Genomic DNA, 18,888 nt, shown 5'->3' on the forward strand with positions numbered 1-18,888 from the left:
ACAAGCTCCGGCCGGCGGCGACTGACCGCGACGACGTCGGCGAGTCGGCAGCACTCGGGCACCTTCCTGGTGGTGGCTGGACCTGGACGACGAATAATCTTCGTTCACGGCGCGGCTCGGCCGGCGACTGACTCGATCGATCGCTTTCCCTGGGGTGGAACGGCGACTGCTGCCGGTAAGAACACGCTGCGGGCTGGTCGATGTCGACGCGTATTTCCAATCTCGTGGTCAGAGGTTATTGGCTAGGCCGAGGAATCTGCGGTTGCGTTCCAGAGATTGGAAATACGTTCTTGGCACGTCGGCAACGTGCCGAGATTGGGTCACGCTGATCGATCCTTGGGTGCACGTAATAGCTTGGAAGTACTCTGGTAGCAGCTAGCAGGTCCAAAGACTCCAAGCGATCGATCTCGCTCTGTCGCCTCAACCGTGACTGAGATCGTTCTGCATCGATCGAACTGTTTCTGTCAGTAAATTTTCTTGCTTTCGTATGGACCGGGATTCCTAGTGCCAATGACGCCGAAAGCTCGAGCACGCATGCAGCAGCCAGTTAAGCACTGATACTGTTGCAGGAAGGTAATTAACAGCTTAATCGTCGCTGCAGTGAGAAGCAAGGGGCACTGGAACTGGAACGAGGAGACGGTCGAGGCAGAAAATGAGTGTGCCAAACGGCTTTAATTTGCGTTCCGCCATTAATCATTCCTTGCCTGCGCTTTCGCGCGCATGCATGCGCGGTCGCCAATATTGATGCCGTGGCACGCGCCTGCGTGTGGTCGAGTGACGCGCATCCTCGGAGCTGCGGCACGACGGCTTTTGCTTCCACCTCCTAAAATTTTAGAAGCTAAAAAGTAACTAAAATCTGCCTAAAAAATCAAACACATCACCTAAATACTTCTAAAAAATTTCACCCCCTCCTAAAACCTCCTAAAATCCATCCTGAACCCCCACAACCCCGCCCACATCCCGAACGCACGCCTCCGCTCCCTCACGTCACCCCACTCCCTCGTGCCGCCAGATCCGTCACCCTCGTCGCCGCTCCCTCCCCAACCCCGCCACCGCTCCCTCCCTCCTCCACGCCGACGCCCGTCGGATCCGCCACCCCCGCTCCCTCACGCCGCTGCACGGGCCTATCGCGGCGCCCCCACTCCTCCTCGGCGCCAGCGGCCGCTCGCTCCCCCTCCGGTCCGCGCCCTCCCCCTGCCGGATCCACCGCCCCCTTCGCGCCCAAACCCGCGGAGGCAGCGACGGCGTCGGGGTGAGCATGCGGCTGAGCGAGATGTACACGAAGGAGGAGCGGGAGCTGCTGGTGGAGCTGCGCGAGCCGCTGCAACAGAGCGAGAAGGACCGGAAGGGATGATATTTTTTTTTTGCGTGCAAGGGTAGCAGGGGCAGTAGGGAATGGCACCATGGTTCTTTTGTCACAGCATTTATTGCTTTTAATCAGTTTTAGGAGGTGGAACCAAACAAAAACTTTTAGAAGATTGCTAATTTTAGAAGCTAAAATTTTAGGAGCCCTGAACAGGCCCTACATTTGCGACTTTGGGGCTCGATCGGTCGACAACTTTTGCCCACGAAATCGAAAGGCTCGAGTTTAGGTCGCCGCATGCTCCAAAAGCACGAGAGACGCCAGAGGGTCCAAGCGACATACTGACATTGATGACCGAGTGCAGGCTCGTTCTTAATTTCCGTCGTCTACACACATAGCTGCTGCTGACGTAGGAGTACTGTAGTAGCATGAAAGATAGTGGATATAGAACAAGCACGCTCCAACGCCACGCCTCCATATATCTGATGATTATATGCATGCATGTGTGATGCTCCCTCAATTTCAAATTATAGTTTACTTTAACTTTGATCTTTTCTAAAAAAATATATATTAACACCTCTAGTACTAAATATGTATTTCGCGATGGATTTTAAAACTAAACAGATATTGTAAACATTGGTGTGTGTTTGAGTGTTTCCTACAAATAAACTTAGATCAATGTTAGAGGGATGCGACTTAAAAAGGCAAATAAAGTGTACTTGCAATTTGGAAAGCGAGAAACACAACTATTGTAGAACTACTATACTCACCGAGAGGAATTTTCGCTGAAAAGAAACTTCCAACAATGACATCGACGAGCCGCCAAAATATTCGCCGATCAGCTTTGACACGTCCCTTTCGTTCGTGTGCAATCACCTCTCGTTGAACGGTCGTGTGTTTAGTTGGAACTTGGAACCATGCATATCATATATATGTTTCCATGACAATTTATATGGTGCTACTCTGATGTGTATAGCGTCATTGTTTCCAAGGATCACGGTATAAAAAAGTTTCGTCCAATGAAGCAATGACAGGTCGAACGCGCCGTATGCGTGACGGGTGTCCATTTTTCAAAGTCGGGTCATCAGATTGACCGTTGGTTGGCGACAAAACGAGCCTCCTGTACGCAATACGCAATACTACTAGCTAGGGTTTGACTGTGCCAACTAATTTAACTGCCAGAGTACTATGCCAATTTCGATGTTGCAGTAGATGTATGTAGTAATTGCCGCATGCATGTTTTGCACAGTCTCCAAGCAACTTCGATACTTTGGGTTTCCAAGCACAACGTATCTTTTTGCATGCGGCGTGCACCGGCCTAGGTGATAGAAAGTCAAACTTAGACCAGCCAAGAATCTCACGTAGCGTAGGACGCACAAGTATTGGTGCCTGGTGGTACGCTGGTACTGATGTGTCGGTAAGGAACTATGGATAAAATGTAAAATTAGCAGTACAGCAGTACGTTGGTGGTTGCAAGTTACTGCTAGTGTAAGGAGTGCTTGGTTCTTTAGGAGCTTCTAAAATTTCTGTCACATCGAATATTTAGATACTAATTAGGAGTATTAAATATAGACTAATTATAAAACCAATTGTATAAATAGAGGCTAATTTGCGAGACAGATCTATTAAATCTAATTAGTCCATGATTTGACAATACGGTACTACAGTAAACATGTGTTAATGATGGATTAATTAGGTTTAATAGATTCGTATCGCGAATTAGCCTCCATCTATGTAATTGGTTTTATAATTAGCTCATGTTTAGTCCTCCTAATTAGTCTCCGAATATTCGATGTGACATGAATTTTAGTCCGGATTAAAGATCCAAACACCTCCTAATGCTAGCACTAGGAATACAATTTTTCCAAAACACAAACGCACAAGTCGTGAACTTGAATCAATATGGCAAGGTTACTGCCGAGTAAGTATAATGAGATGCTAATTGAAGGATTAAATTAACTTGAAGAAATATATTACTACTCTCTCCGTTTCAAATCGTAATCATTTTGATTTTTTTAAATACATAGATTTTGCTATGTATTTAGACATAATGTGTACTACTTAGATATGCATAGTAAAAAATCATGCATCTAGAAAAAGATAAAAAATAACTTACAATTTGAAACGGTGCAGATGGAGTAGTAGTGATCATTAGTACACAATGGTTACCTTTTAAGTATTTTGAGACTTAATCTGAATTGATAGCTAGCATTTGGTCGATATGTGTACCACTCCGGCCATCCATTTTCAATTTCGTTGAGGTTTAATTAGGAGCTAGGGTTAGAGTTCTTGTTCTTCCAAACACACACACATCTGAGGATCAAAGGAAGTTACGGATATGATGTTCACAAACATAAAAAATATCATTGGGGGAGATTGGACTAGAAGAAGTCCTAGTGAACTATAGCAGCATACATGACAGCATGACACAGCTGATCCTCTCCCTCCCCGCTGCAAGAGAGAACAAAGTACATGCATGCGCATCACGAGCGGTTGCTAACTCTGCTTCCGCTGGATCTCAAAGTTTAATAGTACCTGGCTTAGTGTTGGCTAGCGGAATAGTTGCATGTTCTTTTCCTTCGGAATTGCTGTATCACGTTTCCGTCCATAAATGCCTCGAGCAAGGCCGGCTACCAAACAAAAATATAATTCGGAGGCAGGCACGTACGGTAACGTACCCGCGCCAGCAGAGATCATCGTGATGCCAAGGAGGAATCCACATGCATGACCTGCATGTTTCACTGGTTACTGATGATCACTAACACTGTTTGATTTGGTCTGTACAGTATATCATTGGAAATTAGAGCAAAGGATTTATTTGCATGCTAAAGCAATGTTGATGTTTTTTTTTTAAAAAAAAAAGCCATGTTAGTGTCGATTTCGTCCCCATCTGGATGTACGCACGGCATCCGCGTCTTTGTGGTTTGTGATCACGGTTCGTGTTTCGCCACGTATCAGTCGCCAGGGGCTCGTTGTCATCAGTGGGCCGGGGTTTCACCTCGTGGTAGCAACTTTCTAGAGACTACGTACGACCGGTTCTGAAGAATGATATTATAGCAACATTATGAAGTGGAGGTACTTCCGCATGTACTTGACAAAGCGAAAATAATTGTGCTTGCTTAGTTGGTTTAGTGACGAGAGATGCTCTCGTTAGTGCCGATCTTACTGGAGGTTCAAGTGTGTCACGTGCCTTACCGCAATTTGCGACTAATTTACAACGAAAAACAAACCGGAAAAGGGCACAAAAAAAATGTCGTTACACATCGGTTGTCACAAGTCACAGCTCGCAACTATCTCGCCGCGGACTCGGTGTGAGGACTCCACATGACATGGCGCCTGAGACAGTACGTATGCGTAGTAACAGGAGCAGCCACATGTCAAGTTTTTTTTTTGAGGTAGCCACATGTCAAGTTGTCATCAGCCAAGTGTCGGCCGTGCATGTTAGCTCTTTGGTTCAATAACACAAACAGAAACACAGATGCTTTCATCTGATGCACTGCCAAAATTGATTGTAGCTAGTAGCTTTTGCGTAGCGAGGAATGGGCCAAATTCTCAGAGCAGAGACTAGCGATGCAAGAAAGGTGAAAGGGAATCCGCCGCTACACTGACCAAACCAAAATGATTGGTCTCTTCCTGCCGGTTCGGTTTCCCCGTCGTGATCCCAAGTAATAATCCATCAATCTTACCAACCAAATAATGATCATCAACCTCACCCTTATACGAATAAAATCAATCACCAGCAACTCCTGCAGAGACGACGAAGACGATGCAACGAACACCTTGCCATGAGACACTTGCCCCCGCGTTTAACCACCGCAGTGGCGGTGTTCAGACTTTGCTTAAGCATCAGACTAAAAAACACAGCCATCATGTGGTACGTTCGTACAGGACAACACGATCAGTAGCGCCGGTGCAGGAGAAGGGCGACGCCGTAGATCCCGAAATCTGAAGGCCGGGCAGATTAATGTATCCAAGTCAATGCTGTGCCATTGCCAACCGCCAAAATGATTAGGGCAATCACAGGCAGCTGGCTGGCTAAGCTCAGAAAATTAGTGCTAGTATAGTGCTTGGCGGGTGCATTATTCAGTGTGCTCATCACATGTTGCTAATGCCTTCGATCACCTGCCATGCATGTTCTTCTGATCTCTCTCTCTCTCTCTCTCTCTCTCTCTCTCTCTCTCTCTCTCTCTCTCTCTCTCTCTCTCTCTCTCTCTCTCTCAATGCGTACACCGTACATCCAGCAGCAAATCCAGAGGAGGAAGAAGATGGCCAGTCATATGGAGCCCCTAGACACGCATGCAGGCCTCGCTGGATTCCTGGCCGCCCAAAGCGCAGAGGCTCTGACACCGGCGAGCTGCTGTGGATCTGCAGCAGAGGCTAGAAAATTTGGTCAACTGGTGGTTTTCGAAGCAAAGGCTTGTTGGAGATGGTAGTAAGGGTAAGCTCTGCAGCAGAACGGCAACGCTTCGTTTGACTGAATATTTGAGCTCAGGTGACTGACGGTAGATTTGCAGCGGTTTTCGATCCGTTTTCCCTGGATCTGAACCGCCGACGGTGCTTGGGCTCCTCGACAGAAACGCAACAAACTTTCAGATAAGCTTGCACATTGCCCGGACTGACACCAAAGGCCGCATTTTGCCCTAGATGGCATAGCCACGAGAAGCCTATTCAGATTCCCCGGACTGGCATTCTCTTTACGTACGCAGAAACCTCAACTTCATTCATTAATCGACAGAGCGAGAAAATCACAAAGAAAAAAAATACAAGGTGGGACCCACCGGAGAAAGAGCCTCAACTGGGGCCCACCACCCCATCCTTCCTTTAAATCCCCACCTCCATCGGCGCCGCAGAGCTCCACAACCACAGCATCACAACGGAACCCGTAGGAAACGCCCCCAAGACCCACCATAATTTCCGTCCTCCCCCCCCCCCCCCCCCCCCCCCCCCCCCCCCCCACCGAGTTCGTAGCCAAGAGAAGAAGAAGCGGAAATGGAGCAGTCCGGCGCAAAGAAGTCGAACAAGATCACCGAGATCGTGCGCATGCAGCAGATGCTCAAGAAGTGGCGCAAGCTCTCGGTCGCCCCCAAGCACCCCGGCTCGCCCACCGCCGGCTCCGGCGCCGATGCCAACGGCGGCGGCAATGCCGGCGAGAGCAAGGCCAAGAAGTTCCTGAAGCGGACCCTGTCCTTCACGGACAGCCCGCCCTCGGGCTCCCCGCCGCCGCCGCCCAAGGGCCACCTGGCGGTGTGCGTGGGCCCCGCGATGCAGCGGTTCGTGATCCCAATGGAGTACCTCAAGCACCGCGCCTTCGCGGCGCTGCTGCGGGAGGCCGAGGAGGAGTTCGGGTTCCAGCAGGAGGGCGTGCTCCGCATCCCCTGCGAGGTCCCCGTCTTCGAGACCATCCTCAAGGCCGTCGAGAAGAACAAGAAGGACGCCGCCTTCTGCTACTGCAGCGTCGAGTACGCCGCCGACGAGGTCGGACGCGGCACGCCCAACAACCCGCTCTGCAGATAGGTGGAGCCTAATAACGAAGCAAAACAAAAGAAAATGTTCTGTTTTTTCTTTTACATTCTTCTTGTGTTTTGTAAGCGTGGTGTGGTGAGGGATGAATCGATAGTATCTCCCCCCGCGGATTAGAGTTACTGCCAGATTTTATCTCTGTTGAGCTGAACCATCATGGATGCAACTGGACTATCGAAAGATTGATTGGAACGAAGGATTTTTCTGTGTTCTGTTGAAAGGCAATGAGTAGGAACTACCCCTAACTGAAAGATTCGATTTTTTTTGTCCTTTCATCACCCTTGATTTGCAGTAATTGCCCTTTTATCTTTATGCAGTGCATCACGGTTGTTTATAGAGAATCTTGACTAGTTGCGCATACTGCATTGTACTTGTACTTCATCAGGACATTTGTGTACTATTATAATGAAATGGTTGCAACTTTAGAATTAACTTGTGGTATAGTTTGATCAGAGGCTGTAATATCAGTTGTAATTAAAAGCAATCACGATTATTGTTATTTTTTGTTCAGAGGAGAGCCTTTTGACTAATACTTCCTCCACCTCAAAATAGTATTTTGTTTCGGTAGGACAAGACTTTGACCTACAATTGCTTTATATTAATATATATCATTTATATGATGCGGAATTACAATCATAATTACTAATTGGGTACTTTTGAATACAAATCTAATAACATCAATTTTGGATCACACAAGTTAATATTCTAATAGAGTAATCGTTGGTCAAATGCCTTATATTTGAGATGGAGGGAGTGAGTACTCATGAGGGCAACGACGCAAAGTATGTGGTAAGCATTGATCAAGACTTGCCTGAACGAAGGAACAAGCAACAAGCTCGGATACTGATACCCTGCAAATTGACAGCCAATCGTTTGGTGGAAGAACTGCAGGGATAATGCAACTTTCGAATTTCTGAAAAAGGTCGTGGAAGAACTGCAGGGACAACGCAACCTTCGAATTTCTGAAAAAGGTCAGTAATTCTAGAGAATGCACCGGTGCACTTTGTTCCCAATCAACAGCTAAGTTTACTGATGAACGAGCAGGGAATCAACACCTGAGTCTGTTCAGCTCCTCTCTACTAAATCCATCGAGCCTACATATTCCTGATGAAATTCAGATTTGGCGCCTGTTTGCTACATCCTGTTCTGTATATTTCGTGGTTTGGGTTTTCATTGTGTCTTCAAGAAAAAAGTTTGGCACAATATCTTCAGTTCTCAGAGCTTCATGGTTATCTGAGCTTTCCATTTCGTTGCAGTTCTTTTTAAACCTTATATTTTTTTTAAACCTCCATTTTGTTGCTGTTGCTTCTTTGATTTTTCTCATCTTAGGCGGTACTAGTTCTCTCTAATGATCTAATCCACATTATCCTTGAGAGATCTGTACTAAGTTTTCCTTCTTTTCAGGTCAATGTTTTTTCTGCTGTTTTCCGCTTTAGCGTTGGCTTGAACGCAAAGGAAAAGTGGAGTGCCTTTTTCTCAATTAAAAGGAACAGCCTAATGATTTCATCTGTCATCTTATCAGTACATTTTCAATAAATGTGGGGAGAAAATTAGTCCTTGAAGTAGAAGAGACCTCCATATTACTCCAAGAAAAGTGGCTTCACACCCCTGATCGCTCGCCGACCTTATATCTTCTTCGCTCAAAAAGGTCCATCAGCTGGTCCAACAATTCATCTCGATAAGGTGCCGCAGCTTCGCCTCCCAATGCAAACGCATGCTGCACCTCGCCGGAGGTCTACTATGCCTACGTTGAATTTCCGGTTAGGAGCACAAGATTGTTACGCCCGAGAAGCGTAGATGCCGATCCCCTGAAGTCCAACCCAATTATGCAACTTCTTTATTTTGAAAGCTTCAGAAGCTTCAGTCCAACTCAATTATCCAGTGACAAGGATACGAAATTGTGAACGGATGGCCGGTTGTCAAGAACTTGGCCTTCGACTTCTGCACTCTTTACACACACATATCAGTGATCAAGTGGATTTCACCCTCTGGAAGGAATGGCTTGAGCTGGTCAGTTATCAAGGCTGGAAGCTGAGATTGACAGTTCTGAACATTCAGACTGTTGACAACTGCAATGTAAAAACTTTATCTTATCCGGTTCTGAAAAAAGAACTGCCACCATTTTCAATCGTTGCACATCTGAACTCTTCCTTGGATTTCATGCCAATCCCCATGAGCTAATGAGCCTCTCAAACCGCAAGAGCCAGCCATGTGAGCTGGGCATGTGCCCTGCACGTTGCGAAGTGCCAAGCAAGTCATGGAGATTGTCGTCGTCCCCGTAGGTTGGGGTGGCGGATTAGTTTTATGGGCATCGATGGGTTGCCAGCCATTGCCCAAGTCAAGTACCTGCAAGGACGGTCCTTCTGATGCGGCTCCAGTACCTGCACTGCACTGCATCTGCGTTGGATCCCACGGATCCATTGAATTGCTGTTACCAAGGCACGAGCAGCACATTGCGTCGCAAACTACCAGTGGTTGCCGGCTGCCGCTGCTTGTTCCTCGGCAGCCGGGTCGCCGCATGTGGGATTCACGCGACTGCCGATGAGGAGAACCGGCCTATGCAATCATAGACAGTAGGATACTGACTAATCTCCTCCAGCTGCCGTTGAGTATGCTGATAAGGAAATAAGAGCAGAATAAAAACTTTGCTATGGGGAATACGGTATTGCAGGTGATTGAAAAAGTGTTTTTTTTGTTCCTTCCGCAGAAGAAAGTATTAACATTGAAAATAAGGCTGAATTGTGAGACATCAGTGACGTGTGAAATAGACCTCTTTTTATTTCACATGTAAGGTGCAGAATTTTCCAATAGAGTGATGAAAGCAACAATTGCTCAAGTCGTATGGCTTATCATGGAACGAAAGAAGTATTACTGAATGGAACACAAAGGAAGCTTGAGTCAACTTTGCATCTTAACTAAAGAAGTATTACTGAAGAATTCAAAGCTTGAAGTTAGACTGCACATTTGGTTGTTTTCAGCTGCTGTTAATAATTAATTGAAGGTAAAGAACGGTGGATCACTGTCTTCAATTGACAGGCAAATGATCATCTTCCTTCATCTGCCTGAAGCCCTGAATGAAGTTTCTGGTTGTAGGATTGTAGCATAACAATACAAACAAGTTGGCCACATCAAGTTAGCAGCAACAAACAACCACCGTGCTCACTGCTCCTGGCCTACTGATGAGTGATGACAGTTATTCGGCTGAAACAATAATTCGGATCGGTTTCATTTATCGCAAACATCGGAGCGTGAACGAAATGAGTTTGCCATGCAAGGACATGTGACAAGGCACCTCCATTTGAAGGCAACACACAGCTCGCATTACTTGCTGTGCCCTACTGATGGATGGCCAGGGAGATCTTGTTCATGTGCTGCTGTTTGCAACTGCCGATGACACAGAAGCATGAGAAGCTTATGCAAGTTGTTGTTGTTTATTCGCATGTGATGAGATATGGAGAAGATTTTTGCTGGTGCTTTGTTTCGAAATCGTGTCGGAGTATGTGTGCCTGAGTTGCTGCTTGCACAAGAGAACTGCAGACAGATACTACAAGTGAAGAGAAGAGGCACGTTGGTTGTACCAAAGAGAGAAGATATGGAAGCACATGACCTAAATCCTCTCCACATTTTGTCCCAAGTTTCGTGTGCAATGAAGTATAAGAAGGCTTAATCCTGATACTTATCATGTGAGAAGATGTCAATGTTTCTTTCAGAACCTGTTCGGCATGCCTACTATATCTCTGAAAGCGGAAGAGAAGTACTGATCATGACGGCAAATTGCTCCAATGTCTTCCTATACTGAAGAGAGCTACCAGCATGCATCACTTAGTACTGATATCATTCACGTGGCACGATCTGAGCTCATCTTGCTGCCTAAATCCTGTAGCCTAACTACACCAATGCAACAGATGAAATTGTGCAGTCTGAGCCGTTTATCCAGGGGCGAGGTTTCTTCAGTGCAGATAAGATGACTGCATATGATACGCTATCAGAATCACAGCTTCAGACTGACCTAACAACGAGACAGATGAATCACTGAAAGATCTGCAGTTCGTTCGCAGCTGTATCAACTCATGAGCACACATGGATTCAGACATTGCGTCCATGCCATCCACGTGACGGCGGTACGCCAAAGGCTTCGGCTCCACGTTTTGCTGTCTTCGGTGCTAGCTGCCATAAGGATCCTTTGAGTAATCACATTTGTCCAGAAATAAGCAGGCAGAGAAGCCATTCAAAAATGTTCAGTAAAGTGGTTGGCCCTACTGCATGCAGGAATCGGATTCATTCAAACTGCAAAAGCGAGCATCGAAGCATATGAACCTTTTCATTCACACCATCTGTTTTTAGCAAATTGAGGTGCCATCATCGCATCATCTGCTCCCGTCGATGTCATGATGGTGACGAAAGCGAAATGGTAAGGAGCTGTTGTTTGAAAAGGCGCTGACGCTGGCACGCTGCTGCTTAGTTTGGAATGCCAACCCTGCTTTCGTTTCCATTTTTCTTCGTTGCTTTTTTTAGATGATTTTTCTTCGTTGCTGTGGTGCTTCCCTTTGTTGACATTGTTGTGCAGCGGTGCGCTATTCTCTATTTGGGCTGAGTTTCTCAATGGGCCCACGTTGTTGGCTCGGGCGTTTATTGATGGGCCCATCACGGAACTTGGGTTTTGTTGTGTTGTGTGGCCTTTTTGTTCTTTCTTCTTCGGTCTCGTTCCGTTGTCGGAGTCGCTCGAGACCTCGAATCGAGCCCAAAACCCTTTGCCCCGACCGTTCCACTGCACTTCAGCACTTGTCCTCGTCGCCGCCGATGACTCGCATCACCGCGCCGCCGCCGCCGTCCTCGCCCCCGGAGTCTCCACCTCCCATCCGCCACTCGCCGGCACCGGCGACCCCGCCCTCCCGCCGCCGTGGCCGCCACTCGCCGTCCCCGTCCCTCGCGCTCACCCCCTCATCCGCTTCGACCTCCGCCGCCACCTCCTCGAGGCCGAAGCTGCGCTCCACGCCGAAGCGGTCCTACACGCCGGCGCAGTGGGTGCCGCTGTCCTCCCACCCCGCCTTCTCCAGACGCGACGGCGAGGGCGGCGGTGGCGGCGCCGCGTGGGACGCCACAGCGTCGCGGCTGTACGCGTGGGACCCTTCGGCGTGCGGCGCCCACCGGATAGGCGTGCGGATTAGGGACCCGGAGGTGGAGAATGATGGGGGGGAGGTCGCCGTGGAAGCCGCCGTCCCTTCCGAGGTGAGGTGTTTCCCCTTGTGTTTGCGCTTTTCTTCTAGGGCCATGTGAAAACGCTAGGGATCGCTTCTGTTCTCTCCGTAAGTTCGATCCGGTAGGAGCTTATGTTTGAGAATTCGCTGTAGTGACGACCTCAATATGCAATTCGCTTCCACCTTAATACTAAAATTTTCAGAGTACCTTGATACTAAATTTGCCAGTGAAGCTTCTGTTGCCGAGGTGCTGTGGAACTGTGTGCACATTGGGATTGTTAGTGCTGCAAGTGGAATTAGAGTGCAGGTAGCAGCTGTACAACTTGTGTGGTGGCTTGTACTGTCTAATTTCTAGAAATGGGAAGCTTGTTTTTAGCACCATGTTTGACAGGATGGGAAGGACTAGAAGAGGCAAGAGTTCCTTCCAATCTCTGTTCCCATCTAGTTTTAGGGGGCCTGTCTCCCTCTTCCCATTCTGTTGAGCATGTTATTCAAACATGTTAGTATGCAATCCCTAGCATACAAGACCAGCTTCTACACATGAGACTGCAGTCGCACAACATCTTAGCTGCATGTTTCTATCTTCTGGTGATTGGGCGGGAACATAGAAGCAGCAGACATCCTCATCCCTATTACTTCTGCAAAGAAATTATCTGATTCCTTCCTCACAATAGTGAATGGGTCATATTCCCTGTGGGAGCGAGAATTCCTTCCCTCGGAGTGATATGATTCTTTTTAAGGTGGTGGTTCTTATTTAATATTTTGATGTTTAATGACACTTTTAATTCTACCCACCTGATTTTGTTCTTTGCAGTATCACTTCACCTGACCTCAGTTTTGTGCATGAAATTCTGTCATAATTGAATTAGAAAAAAACAATGTGCTATGCTTGTACTCCAGGAGCAGAAATCTTTTATAAGTCGCAACACTAGTGTGTTGGTTTGTTACGGATGTCATATTCCATGGTACTTCATTCCGAGTTATTACTTTTGCTGTACAGATTTTGATGCCAGAGACTGATCTTGGTTACGTGGTCACTCATGTATCACTTAACACTGATGGTTCATCACTGCTACTTGTTGGATCACACCATCTTAGTGTCCTGTACGTACATGAGAGGGTGTCTGAAGACGGTGATACAATCATATGCAGGTATATAGCTGCTCCATACTGCTTTATCACATACTGACTTCATTCACTTGTTCCTTCATTTCCTGACTGTTACCATTATGTAAGTTGCAAAGCTAATATTGTAACAAAATCAATTGAAAAACATTTCCCCCAGCATTCCATTGTTCATGCACCTGAAGATCATTTTTCAACTTGATATTGTTATAACTAGATTATTAATTACTGAAGAAGGTGCCCCAAAAGCTTGCATCCATCTACACTATAGATTAAGGGAATGTATCTGGTGCAAACCAGATACCCTGTGCAACCTTGGAAACTCTGAATCAAGGCTACAAGATGCTAATCCAATGGATAGCGTTAGAGATTGGGTTATTTTGCACTTAATCGCCTGCCGGCCAGCAATGCAAAATTGGTTTTTTGCGAATCCCCCCTGCCCCTTCCATCCAACCCCCCCTGCGGACCCATCTAGGGACGCCGCCGCCGCCCCGTGTTGGCGATTCGCCACCGCTCGTGGCCCTCCACCGGCCTGGTGAGAGCGCCGCCACCCCTTCGCTGCCGCCTGTGGCCCGTCCTCGCACCAGTCGAAGTCGGTCGGGAGGCCGTCGGTGGGGAGGATGGGCGCCTGGTGCGCCGACGACCCCTTGAGCAGGTCCCGGGCGGAGGAGCGGCGGAGGTCGAGGAACTGGCGGCGAAACTCGTCGGGGGTGAGGTCGGAGAAGTGGGTGACCTCGTGGACGGCCATGGGGTCGAGCTGCTGGTGGCGCCACGTGCCGCGGAGGTTGGCCTTGAACACGGACATCCGGTGCGCGCGCTCGCGGTCACCAGGCTGGCGGAGGGCAACGGGCGGCGGCGCCCTCACCAGGTTGGCGGAGGGTCACGGGCGGCGGTGAAGGGGCGAACAGTGGCGGCGGCGGCGGCCCTGGATGGGTCTGCATGGGGGTTTGGATGGAAGGGGCAGGGGGGATTCGCAAAAAACCAATTTTGCATTGCTGGCCGGCGGGCGGTTAAGTGCAAAATAACCCCATCTCTAACCCTATCAATTGGATTAGCATCTTGTGGCCTTGATTCAGAGTTTCCAAGGTTGCACGGGGTATCTGGTTTGCACCAGATACGTTCCCATAGATTAATGAGCTGTTTATCTATCTCATAGCTTGTTTTTTGTGTCTTTATTTTACTAGAACATTTTCTTTCCTACATTTGACTTATATATTTGAAATTCACAACAGGACTGCACCAGTTGCTTCTCAGATCCTACCCAGTAACAGTGACGGCATAAAAGTTCTGCAGGCATCTTGGCATCCTTTTAGCAACAACCATTTTGCAGTTTTGACATCAGATGCCGTTTTCAGGTATGCTAAACGAAATTTGGTTCTATGTGGACAAATGCCATTCTATTACTGTATAAGCTTCTTTGTCTTCAGTTTATTACAGTCGGAGTGACTGAGAAAGATGAGAAGCATGTCTCACACCAGTTCGTATATTTTTCTTTATAATCCTTTGATTGAAAATCAACAAATCGTTCTGCAGGTTATTTGATCTGTCATCCGATTTAGAGCAGCCAGAGCAGGAATTTTATTTGCAGCCAATACTACCTGGGAAATGTCAGAATGCTTCGGCGATTTGTCCAGTGGCATTCTCTTATGGGAGTGATCATCTATGGGATAGATTTTCGGTATGTTACATAAATAAGCTTATCTAGATCTTATAAAAGTCCTCTAGAAAAACTGAATTAGTTGTATCATCTATATTAGGTATCAAGAAGAAAAAAAAATCAGAATTGATTTTTTTATTCATCTGGATTATTATGATAACTAGCAATGAAGATTATGCAATAGCCATTTTCCACATAAAGGATATAGTGTGGTCTTGTTCAAATCATCCTTAGGGCAATTTACTTGTTATATAATCTCCACAATTTGCACTAGTGACATCTTTGTACAATGAACATGGAAATGACATGCTATTTTTTTTTGTTTGTTTGTGTGTCCACACTGCACATATAATTTTTTCCCTGTGGGATCTACTCCTGCAGTAAGTCATAACTGAGTTACAGGAATACATGGCATGGTTGGCGGCTATCAAATTTAGTTTGAAGTTAACATTTGGACATGCCACTCTTTATAGTTACCATTTAATTTTGTGTTGGATGGCTTATTCTTCTGCTTGATTTCACATATGCAGGTTTTCATCTTATTCAGTGATGGTTCAATTTTTGTGCTCTGTCCTGTTGTTCCATTTGGAAGGTAATATGACTTCTTTAGTTCTGTGTTTAATTATTGGATTATTTTAATTTTTCTACACTGCCTGACATTGTTGAAGCTACAAATTCTTAGATTTTTTATTTTGCAAAAGGCATCTGTTAGACCAATAAATCAAAATTTAATGCCTCAATGTTACTTAAATCCACAATGTCTTTCTCTATCTGCAGGTTTGTCTTTATTTTTGAGATTTGTTTTTCTATGATGCAGTGATTATAGCAAGAAACATATCCAAGAAATATATGAAGATGTTAATGCATTTGGATTGAAATCTTCAAATCCAAATGTTGTCACTAACTCACATTTGGCCATAGCTTGGTTGGAGGCAACATTTCCTGACTTGTTACATCAATCAACAGAAACCAGTTTGCTGATGTCAAAAGCTCATCCATATGCGCCTGTAGATGATTCTCTAACTTTACAGGTCTGCTTGTACTTCAATTTTATGATATATTTGTCTGAGACCTTGTGCTATGCAGCAAACAGTGAGTGTCTGTTTATTACAAAATAACACTCAAACACTGAGAGTCTGCTTATATAACAAAATGACTTCCCAATGGAGCAGTATAGTAAAGTGGTGCTGCTCATTTTGATATTGGAATACAGGCTGATATTTCTCTTACCTTTTTAGTTACTTTTATCGTATGTGGGGGTGTGGGATGGCTAGATTTGTAACTTGTCCTCGTACTAGATTATTGCATATAGTTGGTCAGTGTAGCATCAAGCAAATACTTTTTTAGGGAAAGAAGTGGATGGCTATGTTCCAAAACCAGTTTTGCGGAAAATAAAAGAGAATAGAATGTTTACTAGTATACAATAAATTAATAATCCACACTTTTGGGGCCGGTTCACAGTGTTTATGTATGAAGAAAAGGAACTGAAATATTAGAAGGTTACCTTACTTTCAATAGGTAAAGCGTCCTCTATAAGTTAATCTATTATAAGCTTGATGTTTCAAGGAACAAGAACAGTTATCTACTAAATAACTTATCTCTGATTGCTATTTATCTATTTCATTATTATTATCTTGCAGAAAATTTACAATCTTTTGAAAAGAAAGTTACAAAATATCATCAATTGGATAAGTGAACTGCTGGAGAGTGTTCCTTCATTTATTTGACATTCCAAATTCAAATTGCTATTGTACATTGATCCAGTTGAGCATCCATGCAGGGGCCTCTTTGTAGGGTTTGTGAGGAAAACAATGAATCTGAAGGCAAGACTAGCACTTGTGAAGGCAAAGCTGTAGGTTTTATGTACAGTTCTGCTGGCAAAGATTCAGTTCTCGTGACTGCCTGGGGTAGTGGACAGCTCCAGGTTGATGCACTTGCTGATGAAATTCAACCACAGTGGAACATTGGGATTCCTACTCGCCTTAATGTCGATTCACATGGAAAAATAAAGAGTGTTGCCATGATATGTGACTCCAATTCACAAGATCCGTTAGCCTTGAGATCGCATCGACCATCCAGTATGGGATCAAATGTGAAGAGCAACATAGAAGCCGTTTGGATGGGGCACTCTCCTCCTTTGCTAAGGCTTGCAATTGTGGATTTAGCGCTACCAAAAACTCCTAGTGATAGCTCTTTGTCCCTGTTTCTAGATCCCCTTGTTCCAGAGAGATTTTATTGTGCTCATGGTGGGGGGCTTGACATGGTCACGCTGCACTTCCTACCATTTTCATACCCTGAAATGGCTTCAACACCACCCTCCGTGCATCCTATCCTCACTACAGGCAATAGTGAAACAAGTTCTCCTTTCCTTTGTGGATTTGTTACCATAGCTGATGCATATGGTCACGTACAGTTAGTTGGCATCACATGCCTGGGTGAGTGCTTTGTGGTGGAGATGAAGGGTTGGAAGGAACCTACACCTCTTCAGCTTGACATAGATAGCAAGAGTATTAAGGATGTGGAGCCTCCTGCAACTGGAATGATCAGCAAGGAGCTTATTGCTGGTCCAGACCCACCCATACTTCCATCTTCGTCAAGCCTGAAGTCATTGACCCCTGACTCTATTGAAGGAAAATCCACGCTTCATCACTATATTAAGGTCTTCCACGAGTACTATGTGGAATACGGACACAAGGTACGGAATTTTTACCATGATGTTTTGTAGGTAGTCCTTATCATATTTGCATATTTTTCAGACCATAAAACACTATTTGCTATTGTTGGTGGACAACTGCAAGTATGCAATCACTCAGTTCTGCAGATACCTGAAATTGTTAACATCATTACTGATTAGATAATAATAAATGAAGGGATGAAAGGAAAATATGCTGATCAAGAGTTTGATGATAATTAGGTCTTCATTGAGCTCAAGGAGCATGCAGACTATGTGAAGACAGAACTTGAAGACAAACAGAAACGCTTAGAAGCAGTGAAGAAATCACTTCTATCCATAGAAACCAAAGACCAAGACATTAACAAGAGGATAGATCGGGCCTTCAAGGTGTACGAACTGTTGGAGAAGCGGATAGATAGCTTCAAGATGCTTCCTGCTGCAAATAAGAAACCATTATCTCAGGCAGAGCAGGAGTTCAAGGCACAACTAGGTCTGTACATGTGTTAGCTGACCTCACATTCTTTTCCTGCAGTCTCATGTGCTAACAGAATTTGTATCCGCTAAAACTTTTTGCAGATAGATTTGCAGATGTGGAGCTGGATGCTTTGCGTTCTTCTATTGCTGCCCTGAGCGCGAGGATGAAGCGGTTTGCTCAGCAGCCCGTGGGAGGTACAGCTGGCACAGGAGTGATACTGTGGCAGGCTCCGAAGGCGGGACGAAGCCATATTTCTGAATCCCAGATGTCGCTGCTGAAATCTTCGCTCGAGAAGCTCTCGATCCTCAACGAAGAAAACAATCTGAAGTTGCGGCTAATTGATCATGAACTCAAGAACAAGGAGCAATAGGTGATATGCTGCTGTCCGAAGGCAAAAAAATGTAGTTGTTGGGCACAAGACTAACAATCTTATGGTTGGCAGGTCTTGGCCCATATGTGAATTTCATAGAGACAGTTTGCTATCACACTTTATGTGGCGAAGGTCTGGTGGTCCTGTGAACTTCACTGAATACAGCAGCAACTGTTGGTTAAACTTTTCAAGGGAAGGCTGCACACGATGCGAAGTGTCAAGCAGTTAGCTCTGCAATTGGGTATCTGGGTGATGTAACTAAACTAATCCCGTGTAGTTCTTGCATTCTGCCAATTTGGGCCATCGTGTATTTCTCGTACAACCTTAACATTACGGAGTTGCAAACTGCTAATCCGTGTTTTGTGTGTAGTCCAGTGGGTACAGATTAGATGATCGGTGATTGAAAAGGGGGTTCACCTCGACGACCGAGAGCATTGACTGGCATTGGATGAGGTTCGGTTGCCGGCTCGCCCTGGTACTAGCGTGTGTTTCGTATGGCCGGCATACGACTGCTTGTTCACGTTAAGCCTTTTGTAGTGGGGAATAGTCTAGATCGTGCTACAACA

General features: G+C 45.9%; 2 protein-coding genes across 3 annotated transcripts; both read left to right on the forward strand.

Annotated features, from left to right (window-relative positions):
* The first annotated feature begins 6,264 nt into the window (after positions 1-6,264).
* Positions 6,265-7,255, forward strand: LOC117864527 (uncharacterized). The gene has a single exon (XM_034748663.2). The coding sequence runs from the start codon at positions 6,293-6,295 to the stop codon at positions 6,815-6,817; it is 525 nt and encodes a 174-aa protein (XP_034604554.1). The 5' UTR covers positions 6,265-6,292; the 3' UTR covers positions 6,818-7,255.
* A 4,297-nt stretch (positions 7,256-11,552) lies between these two features.
* Positions 11,553-18,674, forward strand: LOC117865634 (nuclear pore complex protein NUP88). Of its 2 annotated transcripts, XM_034749864.2 has the most exons (10): positions 11,553-12,052; positions 13,022-13,173; positions 14,379-14,501; positions 14,680-14,824; positions 15,334-15,395; positions 15,621-15,834; positions 16,584-17,498; positions 17,718-17,967; positions 18,054-18,322; positions 18,395-18,674. In XM_034749864.2, the coding sequence occupies exons 1-9, from the start codon at positions 11,624-11,626 to the stop codon at positions 18,320-18,322; spliced, it is 2,559 nt and encodes an 852-aa protein (XP_034605755.1). In that variant the 5' UTR covers positions 11,553-11,623; the 3' UTR covers positions 18,395-18,674. The 2 variants fall into 2 exon arrangements, with proteins under 2 accessions (XP_034605755.1, XP_034605754.1); XM_034749863.2 differs by having other exon boundaries at positions 18,054-18,674.
* The last annotated feature ends 214 nt before the right edge of the window (positions 18,675-18,888 follow it).

This window comes from Setaria viridis, chromosome 7 (genome assembly GCF_005286985.2).
Source record: "Setaria viridis chromosome 7, Setaria_viridis_v4.0, whole genome shotgun sequence".
NCBI classification, from domain to species: Eukaryota; Viridiplantae; Streptophyta; class Magnoliopsida; order Poales; family Poaceae; genus Setaria; species Setaria viridis.

Coding starts and splice junctions, on each gene's coding strand:
- LOC117864527 (XM_034748663.2), top strand. CDS start 6,293: ATGGAGCAGTCCGGCGCAAAGAAGTCGAACAAGATCACCGAGATCGTG.
- LOC117865634 (XM_034749863.2), top strand. CDS start 11,624: ATGACTCGCATCACCGCGCCGCCGCCGCCGTCCTCGCCCCCGGAGTCT. Junction 14,825..15,333: donor ATCTATGGGATAGATTTTCG/GTATGTTACATA, acceptor TCACATATGCAG/GTTTTCATCTTATTCAGTGA. Junction 17,968..18,053: donor GGAGTTCAAGGCACAACTAG/GTCTGTACATGT, acceptor AACTTTTTGCAG/ATAGATTTGCAGATGTGGAG.